This window comes from Mus caroli, unplaced genomic scaffold, assembly GCF_978045245.1.
Source record: "Mus caroli unplaced genomic scaffold, Mus_caroli_1 scaffold_10, whole genome shotgun sequence".
NCBI classification, from domain to species: domain Eukaryota; kingdom Metazoa; phylum Chordata; class Mammalia; order Rodentia; family Muridae; genus Mus; species Mus caroli.
The window spans coordinates 367,020-389,469 of record NW_028227265.1 but is presented as its reverse complement, the minus strand read 5'-3'; the positions used below and the strand labels follow the sequence as shown (position 1 = coordinate 389,469).

At 36.9% G+C, this 22,450-nt stretch overlaps 1 protein-coding gene across 1 annotated transcript in view; it reads right to left on the bottom strand.

Annotated features, from left to right (window-relative positions):
- The window catches only part of LOC110300626 (coiled-coil domain-containing protein 7A-like), a 319,531-nt gene that overhangs the window by 169,806 nt on the left and 127,275 nt on the right, over positions 1-22,450 (bottom strand). The window contains exons 19-22 of the mRNA XM_085843505.1: positions 13,611-13,749; positions 12,737-12,776; positions 6,233-6,337; positions 5,608-5,709 (exon numbers count right to left, since the gene is read on the bottom strand). Of these exons, the coding sequence (XP_085699631.1) occupies positions 5,608-5,709; positions 6,233-6,337; positions 12,737-12,776; positions 13,611-13,749 (386 nt within the window). The remainder of the gene's footprint in view (positions 1-5,607; positions 5,710-6,232; positions 6,338-12,736; positions 12,777-13,610; positions 13,750-22,450) is intronic.

The window sequence follows — 22,450 nt, the reverse complement described above, 5'->3', positions numbered from 1 at the left end:
CACACACACACACACACATAGAAACTCTTAAATAAGAACAACAATAAATATAGTACAAAGTATTTCTGACCCAAAAAATGTGTTAAGGGGTCACTGGTTAAGTTCAGGATTAACTTATTATTAATTAAGGAGTTGATAGAGTGAATATGTTCAAAATACATTGTACAGAATCCTCAAAGAATAAATAAAATGTTAAAAAATACTACAGATCAATTACAAAATAATATTGAATCGACATTAAAAGAGCAACAACAGATGCACAGACCGGTGGAGTAAATAATGAACCTTGAAATAAAATCACATGCCTATTACTACGTGATAGTCCCCAAAGGTGCTAAAAATCCACACTGGAAAAAAGTCCATAATTTAATAAGTGGTGCTGGTAGACTTAAAATAAAAAAAATGCTGAGTAAGGCAGGAAACAACTTTCAGATATTGATGTAAGTAATGATTTTTTGCAATAAGATACCAATATCATAGAAAGCAAAACAAAGTTGATATGTGGGATCCTACCAAAATCACAAGCCTTATAGGAAAGCAAACCATCATCAGAGTGAAAAGGCAGCCTACAGAAAGGGAGAAAATCTTTCCCAGCTGTCAGTTAATAGCCAAGATATGTAAAAACATAAAAGATCTTAACACCAAAAAGTTGAAGAATTTTATTTGAAAAGGCCACTATAGACATATGTTAAAAGAGGTACTAACAGTCAATACATGAACAGACTTTGTAACATTAATAATCAGGGTAACCCAGGGATCCAGCCCATAATCAGCCTCCAAATGCTGACACCATTGCATACACTAGCAAGATTTTGCTGAAAGCACCCTGATATAGCTGTCTCTTGTGAGGCTATGCTGGGGCCTAGCAAACACAGAAATGGATGCTCACAGTCAGCTATTGGATGGATCACAGGGCCCCTAATGGAGGAGCTAGAGAAAGTACCCAAGGAGCTAAAGGAGTCTGCAACCCTATAGGTGGAACAACAATATGAACTAATCAGTACCCTCTGTAGCTCATGTCTCTAGCTGCCTATGTATCAGAAGATGGCCTAGTCGGCCATCATTGGAAAGAGAGGCCCATTGGTCTTGCAAACTTTATATGCCTCAGTACAGGGGAACGCCAGGGTCAAGAAGTGGGAGTGGGTGGGTAGGGGAGTGGTGGGGGGAGGGTATGGGGGACTTTTGGGATAGCATTGGAAATGTAAAAGAAGAAAATACCTAATTAAAAAAAAAGAAAAAGAAAAAAATAATCAGGGTAATGCAAATCAAAACCATTATGAGATGTAAGTCTGGATGGCTATTATAAGACAGACACTGCTGAGGATCTGAAGAAAAGAACCCTTGTACACTGTTGATGAGGATATAAATTAGTCTACCCACTGTGGGAAATGGTATAAAGTTCCCTCAGAAAGTTGTAAGTAGAACCATATAATCCAATTATTTTACTCCGCAGTATCTTCTCAAATGAAACAATCAGTGCACAAAACAGAGACCTATTTGTACATGTTTATTACAGATACATTAATGAATCAGCATAGGAAACTGCCATCATTGATTGACATTAAAGATGGATAAATGCTATATGGTGTATATACCCAATAGCAAAAATTATTAAGATATAAAGATGGAATTTGGCCCTTTGCAGAAAAAAATATACAACTGGGGGACAACATGCCCAGTAAATAAGCTAAGCACAGGAAGCACATGTGTTATAAATACTACATGTTATCTCCTGGGTGGAAACCCAGAAAAACATGACTTGAAAGTAGAAGAGGGATTTCTATGGGTTGGGAAGAAAACAGAGCTATGGGACAGGAGTAGAAGAAAGGTAGATGGATATATAATGGATGTATAAAACTATCATGTAATAATCATATAACAAAAATAAAAATGGGAGAAAGTGAAGAGGTAATATTAGAATATCTGACTGTCCAATACTGATTATATTAAAATTGGGTTTTTATAATGTTGTACATGTACTTTTGAATAAACCAAACAATAACATTAAGTATAAAAATTACAACAGTGCTTTTACTGACAGAATGAAGGGATAATCTATTACTTCATGAAGACATGGACAATTTTGTATTTCTATGAGTGTTTACCTTTTGTAAAAGGTAACATTGTGTAACATTGTGTGTCTATGCATGTGCATGTGTTTGGATGTACATGTGAGGGGCCAAGCAATAGAGGTTACATTGTATTTATATACAACCTAAATGTAAACTATTTACATTGAAAGAAAACATGTAAAAATGACACATTATGAATGTACTGATGAATGAATCAGGCTGGAAATAGATTAGCAGTAGACTGCCTATCACATCTGAGACCTTAGGTTCAGTAATCTTCTCCAAAAGGGATAAATATAACACAGTTCCAAAAAAGAATAAACATGACATAGTTCCATTAATATCAGAAAGAGAAAAGGATGAATTTGCCAGAAATATGGGGATTCTTTTATGGTAGATACCAATATAAGAAGCGTTCTAAACTGAATAGAACTATAAGAAGAAATGTGTAAAAAAATAAAAGTACAAGAATATGTATCTTACAGTTAATGTTAAAACTAGCACAAAATCTAAGGCAATGAAGACAAAGTAAATTAATCAGGACAGTTTAATTGGAATTTCTAAAAGAGCAAGGGGATGCATGCTCATGAAGCAACCTGCTCAAGACAAATAATACAATTATATTCTCTATATTTTTTTCTAGAAGTTCTTAGCATCTGACAATAGTTTATTTTATTTTATTTTATTTTATTAGATATTTTCTTTATTTACATTTCAAAAGTTATCCCAAAAGTCCCCTATACCCCCCCCCGCCCTGCTCTCCTACCCACTCACTCCCACTTGTTGGCCCTGGCTTTCCCCTGTACTGAGGCATATAAAGTTTTCAAGACCTAGGGGTCTCTCTTCACAATGATGGTCAACTAGGCCATCTTCTGCTACATATGCAGCTAGAGACACGAGCTCTGGGGGTACTGGTTAGTTCATATTGTTGTTCCACCTATAGGGTTGCAGACCCCTTCAACTCCTTGGGTACTTTCTCTAGATCCCCCATTGTGATCCATTGTATAGATGACTGTGAGCATCCACTTCTGTATTTGCCAGGCACTGGTATAGCCTCATACAAGACAGCTGTATCAGGGTCCCTTCAGCAAAATCTTGCTAGCATATGCAATAGTGTCTGGGTTTGGTGGCTGATCATGAGATGGATCCCCGGGTGGGGTAGTCTCTGGATAGTCTATCCTCTCATCTTAGCTCCAAACTTTGTCTCTGTAACTCCTTTCATGGGTATTTTGTTCCCTATCCTAAGGAAGAATGAAGTATCCACACGTTGGTCTTACTTCTTCTTGATTTTCTTGTGTTTTGCAAATTGTATCTTGGGTATTCTAAGTTTCTGGGCTAATATCCACTTATCAGTGAGTGCATATCATGTGTGTTCTTTTGTGATATCTCCAGTTACATCCATTTGCCTAAGAATTTCATAAATTCATTGTTTTTAATAGCTGAATAGTACTCCATTGTGTAAATGTACCACCTTTTCTGTATCCATTCCTGTTGAGGGGCATCTGGGTTCTTTTCAGATTCTAGCTATTATAAATAAGGCTGCTATGAACATAGTGGAGCATGTGTCCTTATTACCAGTGACACAATAGTTTTTAATCTACTCTTCCCCATACTTGGGCTACAAGGGAAAAGGCTTAGAAAGCTCAAAATTTAAGCCAATCCTGTTATAGTAGTACTAAATTCTTAACATATTAATTATTCAGTGCAATTTTGTTTCATTTTTTCAGGCATAAGGGATTCCATACTTTATGACAATAAGCTAGTAAAGATGATCTACCTGGATGATGAACATTATGTTACTTTTAAATACTCAGGTCAATAATATATTCTCTGGTTTTCTTAGACTATTAAGACAAGATTATCAAAAATTAAAAGTTTAAAATATTTATCGTTCATTGGATATTTCCCCTGCACCACTAACACAGTAGCATATACACTAAAACCACGAAGTGAATAAGACTGAGCAAGATTTATTCCCTGTGAAGGGTACCAGCGACCTTTTCCTTAGTGTATCCCAGGCTACTTTCTGAGACCACCTGGAGCAAAGGCAAAATAGGACAATAGGAGGGTTTGGGAGATGTACCCCGGAGCTCCATCCCATTTCTTGACTCCCCTATATGGTTTCTCCCATTCAGGCACAGTGCCCCAGGAGTTCTAGGCATCAAGTTCATCACCAAGAAAACACACAGCAAGGCTGCCCAAGGTTGTTCAGTAAAGCACAAGTGGACCGGCAGCCAGGCCCTCTACTTAGGCGATTAAACCTCCTGAGGTTATGCAATACTATTTGGGAAGGAACTGGTCAGGCTGACAAGACCATAGATAATCTTGCTGGGAGCCAGGAGAACAGGAAAGATGCAGGATATCAGAGCTCTAGGCTGCTTCCAAACAGCAGTTTGGAAGACTATTCAAATAAAGCCACCAGAAAATTCAAAGTAAGAAAATTTTTACTTATAATAAGTAAAATTAAATGCACTGGAAGTCAGGCCTGGTGGCACAGGCCTCAAATCTCAGAACTTTAGAAGCTGAAGCAGGAGGATTGGGACTGTAAGGCTAGCCTGGCTACCCTGGGCTACCTAGGGAGACATGCCTTCCAAAGGGAAAAACGGTACCCAGATGAGCTAACTTGTTGGACATTAGCCCCAGCCAATTTCAGCGTGTCCTAAACACATTAGCCCAGGGTTAGGCAAATTTGCCTAACACAAGAAAGCCTATTTTATATTAAAGTGAATAAACTTGTTTGCAAAAGAAATATATTTGTTATTATATCCCTAAGGGAGAATATATGATGTTATAAAACTATATAGTATTAAAAGACAGTAACAAAACTAGGTAAAAAGTCAAGACATAAAGAATATGCTATACTTAAACTTCAAAATAAGAAGTAGCTAAATTAAATGTGGTTATAATTACTAATTAAAATACAGTTAATTGTATTTGAAGAATACTATTATCATATGCATCATAAAAATTATGTGGAAAAGACATAAATGTGAAGAAAGATTATATTGCTCAAAAGGAAAGTGAGGTACCATAAATACATAGACTTAAAAAAATGTAGACCTTCATAAACAGAAGAAATTAATTAATTAATTCTTTTTTTCTTCTTTTTTATTGGTTATTTTATTTATTTACATTTCAAATGTTATCCCCATTCCTGGTTTTCCATCTGCAAACCACTTATCCCATCCATCCTCCCCCTGCTTCCTTCCATGAGGGAGCTCCCCATCCCCCACTCCCATCTTACCGCCCTAGCATTCCCCTATGGTGGGGCAAATTCTAACAAATGTATAACCACAGAAGTGATATGGTAGTATCTTTTATTAGGACTAAAGTAAGTTTCTGTACATCAGGGCTAGTAGAAAAATTAAAACTGAATATAGTAACCACTGGCAAATCATCAATAAAAAATAAGTAAGAATGAATTACATTACAAAATAAAAAGCTAACATAATTATCAATGTAACCATAAAAGGAGGGATAGAACTATCCTGAATTCAGTTAAAAACAGCTTTATAATATTTTAATAATTACTTACTAAGCACGTTATCATAATTGATGGCCTCAAGAGTCTCCATTTCAGATTGTGTTCTTGAAATTAAACTCATGTTATCAATTGGTTCTGCAGTGATATAAATTGCTAAAGAGAAATAGAATTATGATGAAACTTCTGATAGGCAAAATCCATCTCACTTGTGCACCACAACAGGTAGAGAAGTACAAAGCTAAATTCATAAACTATGCAACAAAAAGATGTGGAGATGAAGTGGGAAGTGTGTGTGGAGAGCAAAGTGCAGAGTGCTCACTGACCATTCAAATAATAGCCAAAAGGTGCCAGAGCTTGCATTTTAGTTCTTTGGGTATTTTAAAGTATATATATTGAGATGAAAAAGTTCTAAGTCATGAATACAGGAGAGGGTAGAGATGAGGGTGGGTATGCTAGGGATGAAAGGAACACAATAGAGCAGAAGGGAGAGAATAGTAATCAGAATACTATCTATCTATTCATGTATTTGAAACTTTTGAAGAATGAAATTTAGAAGTTATTAGAATAAAGCTATAAAATACATCCTCATATAAGTAATCATTATCCAAGGGAAAGTGTCTCGGAGTTGTGTTTAGCTCATAATAATCTAGTCAAAGTTCTCTGTGAATATGCTCACATTTGTATCTTCCTATGTCTGTGATTTGCTCCATTGTAGGCGATTCATCTTCTGGCAGCAAATCATTACCTTCATTTGAACTTTCACTTGGTATCTCCAAAGGACCTACATAAAAACAACCATTCAGTGTACCAAACAGAAAATTCTATTATGAGTATTTAGATTTCAAGTGTAAAAAAAAAAATGGCAGCATCAATTTCTCTAACCTTTAAATGTAAACAACTCACATACTAAGTCTGACATGACCATACTTTGACCATTTGTAGCCAACTAAGAAATACTGACATGACAGGGATGTTACATATATGAAATCTCAACAAGACAGCAGCATAAACAATAGTAGCACAATGGCCACAACAGTTGATATGCCGATGTGGATCAGGGAAAATTCACAAGGCTTCAACTCTAGATAAAGAGCTACAGGCAATTAATGGCTCCTGAGAGAGGAAGAACCAGTTTTGTTTGTTTCTTTATTTGTGTGTGTTGCTTGTGTGTGTGTTTATGAATTGTATGTTGTGTATGTGTATGTGCTTGTGTGTCTGTGTGTATACATGTAGGTATGTACTTATATATTTGTTTAAAGAGAAAATGTTGGTAAATTTGGAGGGAGGGGGTAACATAGGAGGAGTTCCAAAGAGAGAGGGAGGAGTGAAAATTATGTAAATTCAGTACTTATTACAAAATTCTTAAAAATAAAAATTTTAAACATGGTAATATATTGACAAATAAATTTTACTTATTTGTTAATATAAGAAAATAAAATAAACAGTATAAATTTATACAAGGAACTAGATATTGGAAATTACACTCCTATGTACAGAAGGAAGAAAGATGAGAGGAACTATAAAGAAAAAATATAGAGAAACAGAAAAAAGAATTTAAAATATTTTAAAGAAAATCATAGAAGAAAATGCCTTAAATCTAACAAAAGTCATACCTATCATGGAGCAGAAATTATACAGAATGACAAATATAGGCAGAAAAGAAACTCCCCACATCACATAATAATCAAAATACTAAATGTGCACAACAAAGCAATGATACTAAAAGCTTCAATGGAAAAAAACAAACAATCAAGTCACATATAAATGAAGGGACCTTAGAATAACACCTAGGTTTTCAAAGGAGACTCTGAAAGCCAGAAAAACCTAGACAGATGTTCTATAAGCTCTAAGAAAGCACAGATGCAACATCAATCACAAAACATTCCATGATAAAAATAAATTTAAACAATTTCTGTTCACCAATTCAATTCTACAAATGGCAGAGAAAGGAAAACTTCACTGTCAAGATAAAGTTAACTATACCCAGGGGAGAAAAACAAGGAATAATAATAGTAAGTAGTAAATCAAAAGGTAGGAAAGACCCACACCACTCCAACAAAGTAATATGAATAAATACTTCTCAATAGTAACTATCAATAGTAATGTCTCAATTTCCCAATGAAAAGGCACAGAGTAACAGACTGAGTTAGAAAACAGGATCCATCTTTCTGCTGCATTTAAGAAATACATCCTGGAACTCACTTTGTAGACCAGGCTGGCCTCGAACTCAGAAATCCACCTGCCTCTGCCTCCCGAGTGCTGGGATTAAAAAAACCAAAAAAAAAAAAAAAAAAAAAGAAAGAAATACATCCTATCATTAAGTACAGAAATTACCTCAGGGTAAAGGATTGAGAAGGTTATTTTGAACAGATGGGCCCAAGAAGCAAGCAATTGTAACCATTTTAATATCAGGCAAAACCTTCAAAATAAAACTAATAAAAAGAGATAGGGAGGGACATTACATACTCATCAAAGGAAAAAATCCACCAAAAGGGTGTTCCAATGTACACATTTATGCACCAAACACAAGGGGACACAATATCATAACAGAAACCCTACAACTAAAATCACATAGTATGCCTAACACAGTGTTTGTAGGCAACTTCAATTCTCATTCTCACCAATAGACAGATTATCCAGGGAAAAACTAAACAAAGAAATGTTACAGTTAAATAGTGTCATAAATCAAATACTGAACAGACATCTACAGAACATTTTATCCAAACACAAAAAAATATATAACTTTTTTCAGCAGTTCATTAAACTTTCTCCAAAATTTATGACATACTCTAACACAAAGCAAGTCTCAATGGATATTAGAAAATTGAAGTAACACCCTGTATCCTGTCTTAACATCATGGATTAAAACTAAATATAAACTACAACAGACATGGCAAAAAGTGTACAAACTGAAGAATTCACCACTAAATAAAAATGGGATCAAGACAGAAATCAACATGAAAATAGAAAAAATAAAACAGAATGAAAACAAAATCACAACAACCCAAATCTATGGGACACAGTGAAGGCAGTTCTAAGAGGTAAATTCATAGGAGCAAGCACCTACATAAAAAAACAAGACAGAACAAAAAAAAGCAAAAAACAAAAAACAAAAGAAAACCCAACAAAAAACAGATGTCTTATATTAGTAACTTAAAACACACCTGGAAGATGGAAGAAGAGGAGGAGGAGGAGAAGGAGGAAGAAATAGGAAAAGAGGAGGAAGAGGAGAAGGAGCAAGAGGAGGAGGAGGAAGAGGAGAAGGAGCAAGAGGAGGAGGAGGCTAGCTGGGAAGAAATAAAGTCTGGGCTGAAATGAAATAAAAGTAAGCAACAAATTCATAATACAAAGAGTCAATGAAACAAAGAGCTGGCTATCTGAGAAAAATCAATAAATTGGCCAATTTTACCCAAATTAATTGAAAGACAGAGAGACAAGCTGAATTAATAACATTATAAATGTAAAAGAAGTCATTACTGTGGGAAGCAGGTGCTGCCGCAGGCCCAGTGAAACCCATTTGTTTACTGCCTTGCCTGAGCATGCAGTGAGGCTGCATGCTTGGGATGCCTGCCAGGCTGGACTGTTCCTCGTGATCAGGACCTGTCAGCCTATCTGTGAACGACCTGACCACGTGCCTGGAGCGTGTGTGGATTCTGATTGGATAAGGTGGGGTGGAGCTAGAAGGAGGTGAGTAGGCTGGAGTAGTGAGTAGTTGGTTTTTAGCCCTTGCCCTAGGAGAAGCCAAAAGTAGAATAAGAGTAGTTTTAGCACTTGCCATGAGTAGAAGTAGAGTAAGAGAAGCTGTTGTAATAGGAGTAGTTTAGCCCTTGCCCTAAGAAGAAGCTGCTGGGGAAGAGAGCTGTAAAAGAAAAAGCCCGAAGTAAAGTTGCTGCGTGAACCCAACTTGGTGTCTGTGCCACGGGCTGGAGACTGCGGAGACCGAAGGACCGGTACAATTACAACAAACATTGAAGAAATTCAGAGCATCATAAGGACCTACTTTTAAAAATCTGTATTCCATCAAATTGGGAAACTAAAAAAAGCCTATTAATTTTTTGGTATATATGGTCTACCAAAGTTAAATTAAGATGAAATAAACAATTGTTCTTTAAGGTGAGATGCCTTGTCTGGCCTCAGTGGGAGAGGTTGTGCCTAGCCTCACAGAGACTTAATGTGCCAGGGTGAGGAGATGCCCCAACTAGCTCAGATGACAAGAGGAGAGGGGGTGGAGTGAAGGATTGTGGGAGGGTGTGACTGGGAGGGGACAGTGAGTGGGATGTAAAATGAATAAGTTTTTTAAAAACTGGATACAAAAAATTTCAACAAAATACTTGTAAACTGAATTTTAAAAACACCAAAAAAAAAAAAAAAAGATTAGCATCCATAGTTAACTTGGCTTCATCTTTGAGAGGCAGGGATAGTTCAGCATATATAAACCAATAAATATAATCTACCAGAGGAACAGACTGAAAAAAAATGTCATTAGATGCAGAAAAGTTTCTTTCTCTTCCTTCCTTCCTTTTTCTTTCTTTCTTCTTTCTTTCTTTCTTTCTTTCTTTCTTTCTTTCTTTCTTTCTTTCTTTCTTTCTTTTAGCAAAACCCAGTGTTCATTCATGATAAAAACTTTGGAAATAAGAGACATATCTCAACACTTTATATCAAGCACACAGCCAATATCATCCTAAATTAAGAAAAACTCAAGAAACTGTATGGCTTATAAGAGACCTTTAAAAGACAAAAAAAATTCTATCATATATAATAATATAGATAGCACTGGATGGCATCATATTAGGCAAGCATGCCAAATTCATGAAGTAGAAAATAGAACAGAGGTTACAGAGAACATGTGTGTGAAGAACTGTTATAATATTCAAACAATAAGTAAAAATAGAATACGAAAACCAAAACAAACACACAGTAATTACAAAGTAAGCAGAGTTAGAAGAACATACTGAAGACTGTTCAATATTGCTAAAACAAACCAAAGAATACCAAAGTAAAAAGATGATTCATAGTCACAAAGAGTCATAGTCATAAAATTTTTCAGAAGTTAATACTTATCATGTTGGTTTACAGATTCATTGAAATAAATATCAAAATCTATACTAATTAACAAATAAATAAATGTATTTTTTACATTTAAATTTTAGATTTGTTTAAGACTATAAGAGACCATAAACAGACAAAAAGGAAACAATGATACACTGATGAAGTTGGAGGATTCGCAATCCCCATTTGAAATTTCCCCAAAACCAACATGATTAAACATAATATGGCTCTGGCAGAAATACAGACTTGTACAACAACAGAATAGAATCAATCACACAGAAGATTGACTCATTTTTTTAAAAACCACAATCCCAATACAATTCAGTGGAGAAAGAACACATCCTTCATAAATTGGTTTAGTTCTAGAAAATTAGGCAAACTTGTTAATCTTCATTGCTTCAGTGAGGCTAATTCTACCTCAAAACCATGGTGGATTTCTAAAACACAGTCCTTTACTGGGCTTTGGAAGACAAAAAATGCATCTATGATTATCTTGTACACTTACACAACTTCAGCTTTTTAGGGGATGGTGGTGGTCTTTTGTAACAGAATATTCTAACATGAAAACTGGTGTCAACCAGGGCAGCTGTACACCATTCTGGTTGCTTTCTGCCCCTTGTTAACATGTTACTTCTACTCCTGATGCATGATCCCAAAAGTTGTCCCTTATCACTAAGATCCTTAGTTTGGTATATTGCTATAGAGCTTTACTCCTCTCCACAGAGTTAAAATGTTTTATTTAAAAATTGGTCCTGGGACTAATTGATTTCCACATACAAAAGAAAGGGTTGGACTTCATGTCATATCTGTTCTTACAGAGAAGCAGAGCTCGGTTCCCAACAGTGACAAAGTGCTGCAAACAACTTCTTGTATGCTGAACACCAGGAGTTTAGTCCATCTTCCAGAATCCACAGGAACACCCACACAGGTACTCATATATATATATATATATATATATATATATATATATATATATATATATATGTATATGTGTGCACGCGCACACACACACACACACACACACACATCACAAACACACACAAAAATACTAAAAATCAAATCTCAAGAAAGAAAACATGTGAAGAATTGTCAGCGAGAACAACAAAAGTGTAAGAAACAAAAATACATAAAAACTGACCTTCACAAAACTGAATCTTTCGTGAACTTAAGATTATCCAAAAACTAGAACTATACCCAAAATGGGAGAAAGTGTAGGCAAATCAATCATGTCATACAGTTTTAATAGTCATGATATAAAAATAACCATTTAAGCTAAGAAATAAGAAAAATAACACAATTAGATAAAAGACTAAGGATCTGGTAGATACTACTCCAGAAATCATACGATAATCATCAAGTTTGTGGAAAGAAGGAAAGCTTCACATGTTGAAGGACAGATACTATATGAATGACAGCACAGAAAGGAGACCAGAGATTACCGGACATGGGAAGGGGAGGGAAATGAGAGCTATTGCTTTGTAGCCATGAAAAGCCATGGAGATAAATATCATGATGGTCACACAATACTATGAGTGTACTTAATGGCATTGAAGTGAATTAAGTAAGTTCAAATCAACTTGTTTAAAATCATAACCAACACGGGAGTCCTGACCGTGTCTGAGTATCCCACTGTCACAGGGGATATGGAGAGGCACTTCCACTAAGAAGCACAACAGTGATGCTGCCATACCTTATATCTCAACAATTTCACTGTATTTGGAAAGTTAAGGCCAGACAATGCAATATAAGTGGGATATTAAAGACATGCATAAAGAATAGCTTTATCCTTGTTTTATACATATTATGTATCAACAAATTCTCAAAGAACCTAGTAGAATACCAATTATTCAATACCAGAAATCGTTATCTCTTTTGATGTACACAGGTGGATTTCTGACGCACTAAGAGCTTGATGCTAAATCTATTCTCCATTCAGGCAAAGCTGTCATTGTGTAGTTTTAGTTGAAATGGAGTCTGGGTAATGAGAATATGTCAACTTACTTCTGACATAAATCCAGTGAGCATATGTCTTACTTGGGACTAAGTGATGTTTGTATTTAACAAGGTTCTTATTCATAGGGAGACACAAACCTTCATATTTCGATATATATATAAGAAAAAAATTTTTTACCTTTAATGTCTTCTGCTTCTGATTGTTCTGATGCTTCAGCCTTAATGACAAAAATTGTACTAAATACAAATAATGTACATCAAAGCTCTATTTAATTTATTCTTTTGTCAGGAAGCTTTTCACCCTAATCTGCAGTCTCATTACAAAAATGTTTACATTTTCATTGCTCCCTGAACTCATTAAATAAAAGGTTGTGAACAATGTGATGAAGATCTGAGCTACATCTGAGGACACTAAGCATACTAAAATGGGCAGGCAGTCAAAACATTACAGTTCTTGATTAAAATTACATTTTAGCCTGCTTAATTCTTTAGACAAGGCCTAATGGCTTACAGAATTCTTTCCATAAGCCTACTTTAGTAACATTCATGATAAAAACACATTGTGGAAATATGTCATATGCACATGGACTGTTTAGCCTTTCTTTATCCCAGAATTTTTTACCCTAAAAATGTCCTAACTAAATACTTTTCTAAGTAAAGTAGTTTTCATTGTTTTCCAGGTTTTAAGTGTATATAAAATCACTCAAACTGATTATAGTTTCTTAGTCAAACCTTTTTACACTATAAAAATTGCTGAATTTTGAATAAAAACTAAAAATTTCCCTCATCTCATGAATTATGCATTTTAACTCATCATTAAATCAAGCAACATTCTGTCAATACCAATTAGAATGTTTTACATGTTAAAATTTTTAGACTTCTCAAATATTATTTCCAACATTGTAAATATAAACCAGTTATATTAAAAACACATTTGTTATTCCCTCAATAAGGAAATATTGATAAGATTTTAGTCAGGAACTATTCAAAGCATGAAAAGAATCTAGTAACCTAAAATAAGCAATTTTCAATAAACTATACCACGCCTTTACCATTTCTTCATTCGGCTGGGACGAGATTGATTCTCGGTGCTCCTCTATTAAAGGCATTACTGTAAATGACTTAAAGGTCTCTTGTGGGAAATCCTCTATAGCTGAAGGATCTATATCAGCAAGTTGTTTCTTCTTCGGTCTTTAGAATTACAAAATGTCTAGTGTTAGATTAGGTGGAGAACATTGGACTTGTAACTGAAGAATCATTATTGACAAAGATATTAGGCAAGCAATTTTAAATATAATGCATCAACTAATCAAAGGTAATTCAGATACAAAATTTATATCATACAAGTCAAAGATGGTAATGCATCCTGAAAGATTTAAAATGAAGACACAAAAGTGCGTTTAAAATATTGCAGTAATCCTATAGGAGGATCAACAATATGAACTAACCAGTACCCCACAGAACTGTGTCTCTAGTTGCATATGTAGCTAAGGATGGCCTATCAATGGGAGGAGAGGCCCTTGGTCTTGCGAACATCATATGCCCTAATACAGGGGAATGCCAGGGCCAGGAAATGGGAGTGGGTGCGTTGGGGAGCAGGGTGGGGGGAGGGTATAGGGGACTTTGGGGATAACATTTGAAATGTAAATGAAGAAAATATCTAATAAAAATGTATTAAAAAATAAAATAAAATAAAATATTGCAGTACTTTTTCATGATAACAGGGCATAGAACAAGCAGCCTTGGCTAGCCAAAGCTGAATGTAGAATAGTCTGAAGGATATTGTTTGTCATATTTACTTGAAAAATGTCATTACAATTTCATTTCAGAGGGGAATAAAAATTTCCCCAGAAAATTTTAACATTAATTTTTTTTTTAACTAAGTCAACTCCAAGTCCAGACTTAGCTGTTTTTTGAAGTAAGATTTTTCTTTCAAGGCAAGAAATCAGCTTTTCTTTTCCACCACAAGGCATGAGATTTGGTGCTTGAGTTTCCAGAACCTGGGTGGCCACAGAGCACTTCTGTCTGCATACTTCCAGTTTATGCATCTACCAGTATTCAGTATCAGGTAATAATGTAAATAGTATAAGTATCTAAATTTTCTTAAAAACCCAACAAAACCTTCCATCTCATTAGGGGACATCACTAATCATTTGTCTTTAAGCAGTCTTAACCAAGTTCTAATGGTTTATCTTAATCAGACACTACTTTGGTTGAAATAATTACATAATGCTTGTTGCAAAGTCTCTAAAATAATTCAGTAGAGTGGATAAGAAATTTCCAAGGACAGATTTCTGTAGTGAAGTTATAAAGCAGGCTCTACTATTACAGAGAATGAGTGGCTTCCTCTTCCAAATTGACAAGGATAAAACTTCACTCTCAAACATGACTTACTAGTTTATTCTAGTATTTAAAATGACTAATTATAAAATACATATAGTGGTGATTTTAAAGGCTTATACTGGATAACTATTGTCATCGGGTTGTTGAAACATAAGAATGGTTCAGGTGCACACTGATGTTTACTTATAATTCCCTTGCTGTTGTAGTATAGACCACCCTTTGTACTATTGATGTTTGCAAACGGCTGTAAGAAGAGAATGTGATATTCCTAAAAATTTTGATGCAAGGGTTTGATTTGGAGGCATCACTTGATTTAATCAGGGAAATCATCTTGTATAAAATACACATTCTGGTGTGAAGCTCATTTATAAGCATTTTCTTACACTCTGGCATTGCCCACTTCTTATCTCCTGTACTCATAAATGACCACTAAGGAATGTGTGCTGGAAAGGTCAAGGGAGAAAAAAATTACTAAATGAATGCAGTCAGTAGTAGATGTCAGCTGACATCACATCTGAGATGTGGAGACAGGAATGTTTTCAAAGCCTTTCGGTGATCCACGAAGGAGGAGGTGAAAAGATTTTGGGAAGTAGTGTAGACTCATAAAGACAATAACAATAAAAATATGATGAAAGCGATGTGCATTTGCCCCATCTCTGTGTAGTTTATGTCTTATCAATTTGGGTCATTCACCATGTACTTCAGGTTAAGTCTCTTTCTAGATATCACCATATTGATAAATGAAACAGTGCAGCAGTATAAACTCAGGCACATGCTGTAACAATGTTCATACAGCCCAGGAGAACATTTCCTATAGCTTATATAATGCTGTTAAGGACACATCACTTTCTGGTTGACAACCATGTTATTTGTCCATGTCTTGGCATTATAACATCTTCACACTGAGTTACTAGATGTATGATTGTGAAGCAAACTCTCTGTGAGTTTGAGGCCAACCTGGTCTTTATAGGCAGACAGCCACAGCTACATAGTGAGAACCCGTCTCAAAATAAAAAGAAAAACCTTAAAAATACAAAGGAGATTTGCAACATCACATAACAACAGTTCTAGAAACAGTCCCAGTGGTGAGCAGTGTTGAGTCCTGGAGCTGAGCTCCCTGGGTTGGAACCCAGCTTCCCTGCCCCTAAGCTGTCCAATCTGGGTAAACTACTTACATAATCTTGCTCCAGTCACTTGGTCATCAGAAGTGCAGTAACAATGCTCACTCCTCAAGAGACTTTCAGGGCTGAGTTGTGCACACTGATTGTGTTCATATTATATAAAGGGCCACTAAAGTGTCTGCCCAGAAGAGATTTGCAGTTGATGGTAAATATTGTCTTTGTTTCATTTGACTGATTTGAGAATGACAGTGGAAATGCTGTGACGGCAAACTCAAGGACAGTGTGTTTTGTGCTGCAATTTGAAGGTATCCCAGCAATGGTAATAAAAACCTTAATATATGTGGACAAAAGTTCTTACTACATGAGCCATCTAGACAAAAGAGAAAACTGTTTTACTTTCTTTTTCCCAATATCTTTTTTAGGATAACTTTGCTTAACTCCATTTCCATACTTACAACACACACTCCAGCCACAACTCTCCTCTTTAGGGGAAAAAAATTCTCACAAGTGTTATTGTATGTAGGACATAAAACCATGTGAGGAAGTTTGTTAAGGTAGAGCAGGTCAAGACCTGGAGACTTGGTGGGCACACACCAGGGGCTTAGGGGACTGCCAGTTCCCTGCCCAACTTCTGACTTTGAACACATGCCATGCTTCTCACATAAAAGAGATGTGACCATAGGTTATGTAGGCTCAAAGCAGAGGTCTACATGCTAATGGGGAGCATAGAGGCCCAGAGAACATATCAATAAGTTTCCCTTCCCAGACATTCCTCCCTGCAAAAGGTATTTAATCTCAGGCCCACCCTGAGATGTGGGGTATGGTGTTATGCATCCATTTTCCACCATGACAATAAATGCCTTAGAACCATGGACTGTCTCTTTTCATTGAGATTCCCTCATGGGGAGCCATGGAGAAGGCCTTTGCCTATAGAGCAGCAGTCTAATCTCCTATAGAAGGCTTCTCTGTGCTCCCACCCACAACTGCCAACAAGCCCGCTGCTGTCAAACCAAGGACAACAATCATCATGGGACCAGCTGGAGCTCCTCTTTTCCCCCTGCCCTGCCTAGACCCAGCCCTTGAGTCCCCACTCTGTTCTCAGTTCTTCTGCAACTCCCAGTGGTGCCTGGATGTCCAAGAGTCTGAGAACCCCACAGCCTCATCCCTGTTGCAGACCTGGAGACACTTCCTCATCCCTGGAGTGGTGTCCCAGTGCTTCCCTACAGCCCACACCAGCCTCAGTGGCAGTATGGGGTAAGAACAGTCAAAATCCCCACAGAGAGGTAGAAAACTCTCTAAGCAGCTGTGTCCTCTGGCAGAATTGTATAATAATTTATAATTATAAAATTGATAACTTTTAATTATCAATGCAAATATAGATGATTGAGCTTGATGCTACCTATTATGATACAAGATGTGAAATACAATCATATGTAAGAAAAATATCTAAGCTTCAATGTATATAATACATTATAATCTAATATCTGAAAATGAAATGTATGGAAATTTTCAAAACTGTAAATGTAAAACATGTGTATGCACAGGCACATATGTATACATGTGCCCATGTGCTTGGAGGCCAGAGGACAACCATGAATATCATAATTCAGGAACGAAAATGCCTACCTCCTTTGAAACAGGGTCTTTAGGGGGTCAAAAGCTCAAAAATTAGGCTAGGATATCTGGTCAGAGATTTCCAGGAACCATTGTATTTTGCCTCTCCAGTGCTAAAATTATAAGTGTATACCACCACTCCCTGCCTCTGTATACACGATTCTGGGAACCAAATTTGGGTATTCATATTTGCAATACAGGCAACTTACCAACTGAAATAGTTCCCTAGACCTACCACAAGTTTTTTTAGTAGCTTAAATTTGTCATTTGTCAAAATCTTCATAATAACATATTATAGGCATGTGTTTAATAACATATTAAAGAGAAGCTCAAAAGGTATAATACTCTACATTACTATAAGATTGTAAAAAGCCAAAGTTTAAAATACTTGAAAAAATTAATGGGGAAAAATATGGGTGGCAGACCACTAAGAAAATCCAATTTATAATAAGTCACACAGGGATAATGTTGACTATGCATCTAGCTTCAAAATTGTTGGCAACATTAAAAATAGAATTTAAACTATAGGGAGATTATGTAAGATTATCTAACCTTACATAACCCAAACCGTTCTAATAGGAAAATTACCCTTTGACAGGAATCATGAAGAGGATTCCTCTCCAGTGGCCTCCTTCTCCAGTTTATAGCTTGGTCAAGACAAGGTCTTCTGTGAATGCCTACAATATGGGGCTGTGAAAACCTTCCACATGCCTCTTTCCCAACAAGTCTCTCTCTCTCTCTCTCTCTCTCTCTCTCTCTCTCTCTCTCTCTCTCTCTCTCTCTCTTACCAGGAATTACCTATTTTTTCCGTGAATTCATAAATTACTATGTGGATAGGCTCCTCCCCCTCTAGTACTTTCCATTGTCCCATCAGCTGCTCCCAGTATAAATACACACTCTACAGCTATATGAGAGTCTAGTGTATTTCATGTGTTCTGCTACTACTTTGCATTAGGTTTTCAATGAAACTTACTATGTGGAGGTGTGGTACATGACACATCTAGCTATTATGGCTTTTGAAAAAAACAGTTTTAAGCCACTCCCAAGATGGGAAAAGATCCATGGGAAGCATTTCTCCAGACAAATCATCACTGAGTCTCTATGGCCCATATCTCAGTGATTATGCTGTAGATAGTCTCAAATGCTAAAGAAAGATCACATTACTTGGCGAAAGCAGAAGCAAAAATCATATAGCCACAGATATAGGACAGAATAAACTGAGGGTAATAAAATGTCCACAGAAATTAAAAGGTTTCCTGGAAACATTGAAGTTGAAGACTTGATACAAAAAAATAAAAAATTATGTATTCACAAGTTGATTTCCAATTCCCAAGTTACAGATTGTTATATGATGCAAAGACCCTTCACTGTGGTTGAACTCCAAAGCAACTGGGATCTGGGTGTTAAAGGAGTCACTAAATGGGTTTCATTTTTTTCTCTTGCTTTTGTTCTTACTACAAAGTGAATACAATATATTTTCATTTAAAAGATATGTCCTTGCAAAAGGACATTCATGGTAGTATCTCCTAAATTTATCACTCCAGGAGATGGAGTGTCTAGCTTATCTCTATGGAGCATTAGCAGATGTGTTTGTCATGTGTGCACATGTCTGACTCCAAGAAATGGATGGAGAGTATGCTAAGGGAAACAACAAATATGTTTCTATTCTCGATAGGAGCAGACACCCAATGTAGCTCTCTGTGGCTAGCCAAGGATATGAGAGTTGACTTTGTAGGTTTCATGATATTGGATGGTCACTCTCACCCACTTGGGGACCTTGCTGATTTGATATCTTCTATTTTATTGGTCAGTACTGTAGAAACCAGCCTGTTCAAGACCAGGACATAGCAAGAGACAATTAAGAGACTTATGGTAACAAGACTCTAGTTCAAGGGGAAGACACAGCAGAGGCAGCTCTTCATCTGTGGGTGGCATGAGTGGCTCTCTTACTTTCCCTTATGACTGGGAATAGATGGTTTCCCAGGAATGCTTGGTGGAAATCATGTGTACACTGTTCCACCTTTTTCTGCCTTTTCATAACAAGGCCACTTCCATGACCAGAAGGCTCTTCCCTGCATGTATGTGGTTATTTTAAGTATTCACTATTCTCTTCCAACTCCCCTATCATTTGGTAAAAAGATATGTGGAAAGGGGATCTCTCTCTAGAACACTTTCACCTGTGAATCAATTGTATGTTCACCCATTTTATGAGCATTTCTCCATGAAATAATCTCTTCCTTGAGAATATTTTTACCTCTATTGCTTCTTATAATCAGGTTTCCTCTAGAAAACCTACTTTATGTATGACACTAATAATAGACCCCTGATAAGGGCAGTGTAAATGGCAACACTGAACTGAGTGATTTAGGAAATATCCTCTGGCATTCATAATATTAACATAAGATTTCACTTACAGAAGTGAATTCTGACAAAATTGGGAGAAATACATTTTAACAGCTTGTTTCATAATTAGATCTAAATTACCCTCCTATGTGACAGTTAGTTTGGGAGGATGTGGAGGCTTTGAAACATGAGGACTGGCTGGAGGAAGTGGGTCACTGTGACACTGTGCACTTTGCTGGATTCTTCTTCCCTTGGGATGCTGCTTCTGTTTGGTAATACTGATGAATATAATACAGGTAAGGATTTTTTTTCTCGTTCTATTATATTCTAAAGTTATCACATTTTTAAATTAGGTATGTTCTTCATTTACAATTCCAATGCTATTCCAAAAATCCCCCATACTCCCCCCCCCCACTCCCCTACTCACCCACTCCCACTTCTTGGCCCTGGAGTTCCCCTGTACTGAGGCATATAAAGTTTGCAAGACCAATGGGCCTCTCTTTCCAATGATGGCCGAATAGGCCATCTTCTGATACATATGCAGCTAGAGACATGAGCTCCGGGGGGGGGGGTACTGGTTAGTTCATATTGTTGTTCTACCTATAGGGTACAGATCCCTTTAGCTCCTTGGGTACTTTCTCTAGGTCTTCCACTGGGGGCCCTGTGTTCCAACCAATAGCTGACTGTGAGTATCCACTTCTGTGTTTGCTATGCCCCGGCATAGCCTCACAAGAGAGGGCTATATCAGGGTCCTTTCAGCAAAATCTTGCTAGTGTATGCAATGGTGTTACCATTTGGAGGCTAATTATGGGATGGATCCCCGGGTATGGCAGTCTCTAGAGGGTCTATCCTTTAGTCTCAGCTCCAAACTTTGCCTCTGTAAATCCTTCCATGGGTGTATTGTTCCCAATTCTAAGAAGGGGCAAAGTGTCCACATTTTGGTCTTCGTTCTTCTTGACTTTCATATGATTTGCAAATTGTATCTTATATCTTGGGTATTCTCATTTTCTGGGCTAATATCCACTTATCAGTGAGTACATATCATGGGACTTCTTTTGTGATTGGGTTACCTCACTCAGGATGATGCCCTCCAGGCCATCCATTTGCCTAGGAATTTCATAAATTCATTCTTTTTAATAGCTGGGTAGTACTCCATTGTGTAAATGTACCACATTTTCTGTATCCATTCCTCTGTTGAGGGGTATCTGGGTTCTTTCAAGCTTCTGGCTATTATAAATAAGGTTGCTATGAACATAGTGGAGCATGTGTCCTACTTACTGGCTAGAACATCTTCTGGGTATATGCCCAGGAGAGGTATTGTGGGATCCTCTGATGGTGCTATGTCCAATTTTCTGAGGAACCACCAGACTGATCTCCAGAGTGGTTGTACAAGCTTGCAATCAGATCAAAAATAGAGGAGGGTTCCTCTTTCTCCACATCCTAGCCAGCACCTGCTGTCACCTGAATATTTGATCTTAGCCATTCTGACTGGTGTGAGATAGAATCCCAAGGTTGTTTTGATTTGCATTTCCCTGATGATTAAGGATGCTGAAAATTTTTTCAGGTGCTTCTCAGCCATTCAATATTCCTCAGGTGAGAATTCTTTGTTTAGCTCTATACCCCATTTTTTAATAGGGTTATTTGATTTTCTGGAGTCCACCTTCTTGAGTTCTTTATATATATTGGATATTAGTCCCCTATCAGATTTAGGATAGGTAAAGATCCTTTCCCAATCTGTTGGTGGCCTTTTTGTCTTTTTTAAAAATTTTTTAATATTTTTATTACATATATTCCTCAATTACATTTCCAGTGCTATCCCAAAAGTCCCCCATAGCACCCCAGACTTCCCTACCCACCCATTCCCATTCTTTTGGCCCTGGCATTCCCCTATATTGGGGCATATAAAGTTTGCAAGTCCAATGGGCCTCTCTTTCCAGTGATGGCCGACTAGGCCATCTTTCGATACATATGCAGCTAGAGAGAAGAGCTCTGGGGTTCTGGTTAGTACATTATGTTGTTCCAACAATAGGGTTGCAGATCCCTTTAGCTCCTTGGGTACTTTCTCTAGCTTCTCCATTGGGAGCCCTGTGATACATCCAATAGCTGACTGTGAGCATCCACTCCTGTGTTTGCTAGGCCCCGGCATCGTCTCACAAGAGACAGCTATATTTGGGTCCTTTCAGCAAAATCTTGCTAGTGTATGCAATGGTGTCAGCGTTTAGAAGCTGATTATGGGATGGATCCCTGGATGCGGCAGTCTCTAAATGGTCCATCCTTTCATCACAGCTACGAACTTTGTCTCTGTAACTCCTTCCATGGGTGTTTTGTTCCCAATTCTAAGAAGGGGCACAGCGTCCACACTTTGGTCTTCATTCTTCTTGAGTTTCATGCATTTAGCAAATTGTATCTTATATCTTGGGTATCCTAAGTTTTGGGCTAATATCCACTTATCAGTGAATACATATTGTGTG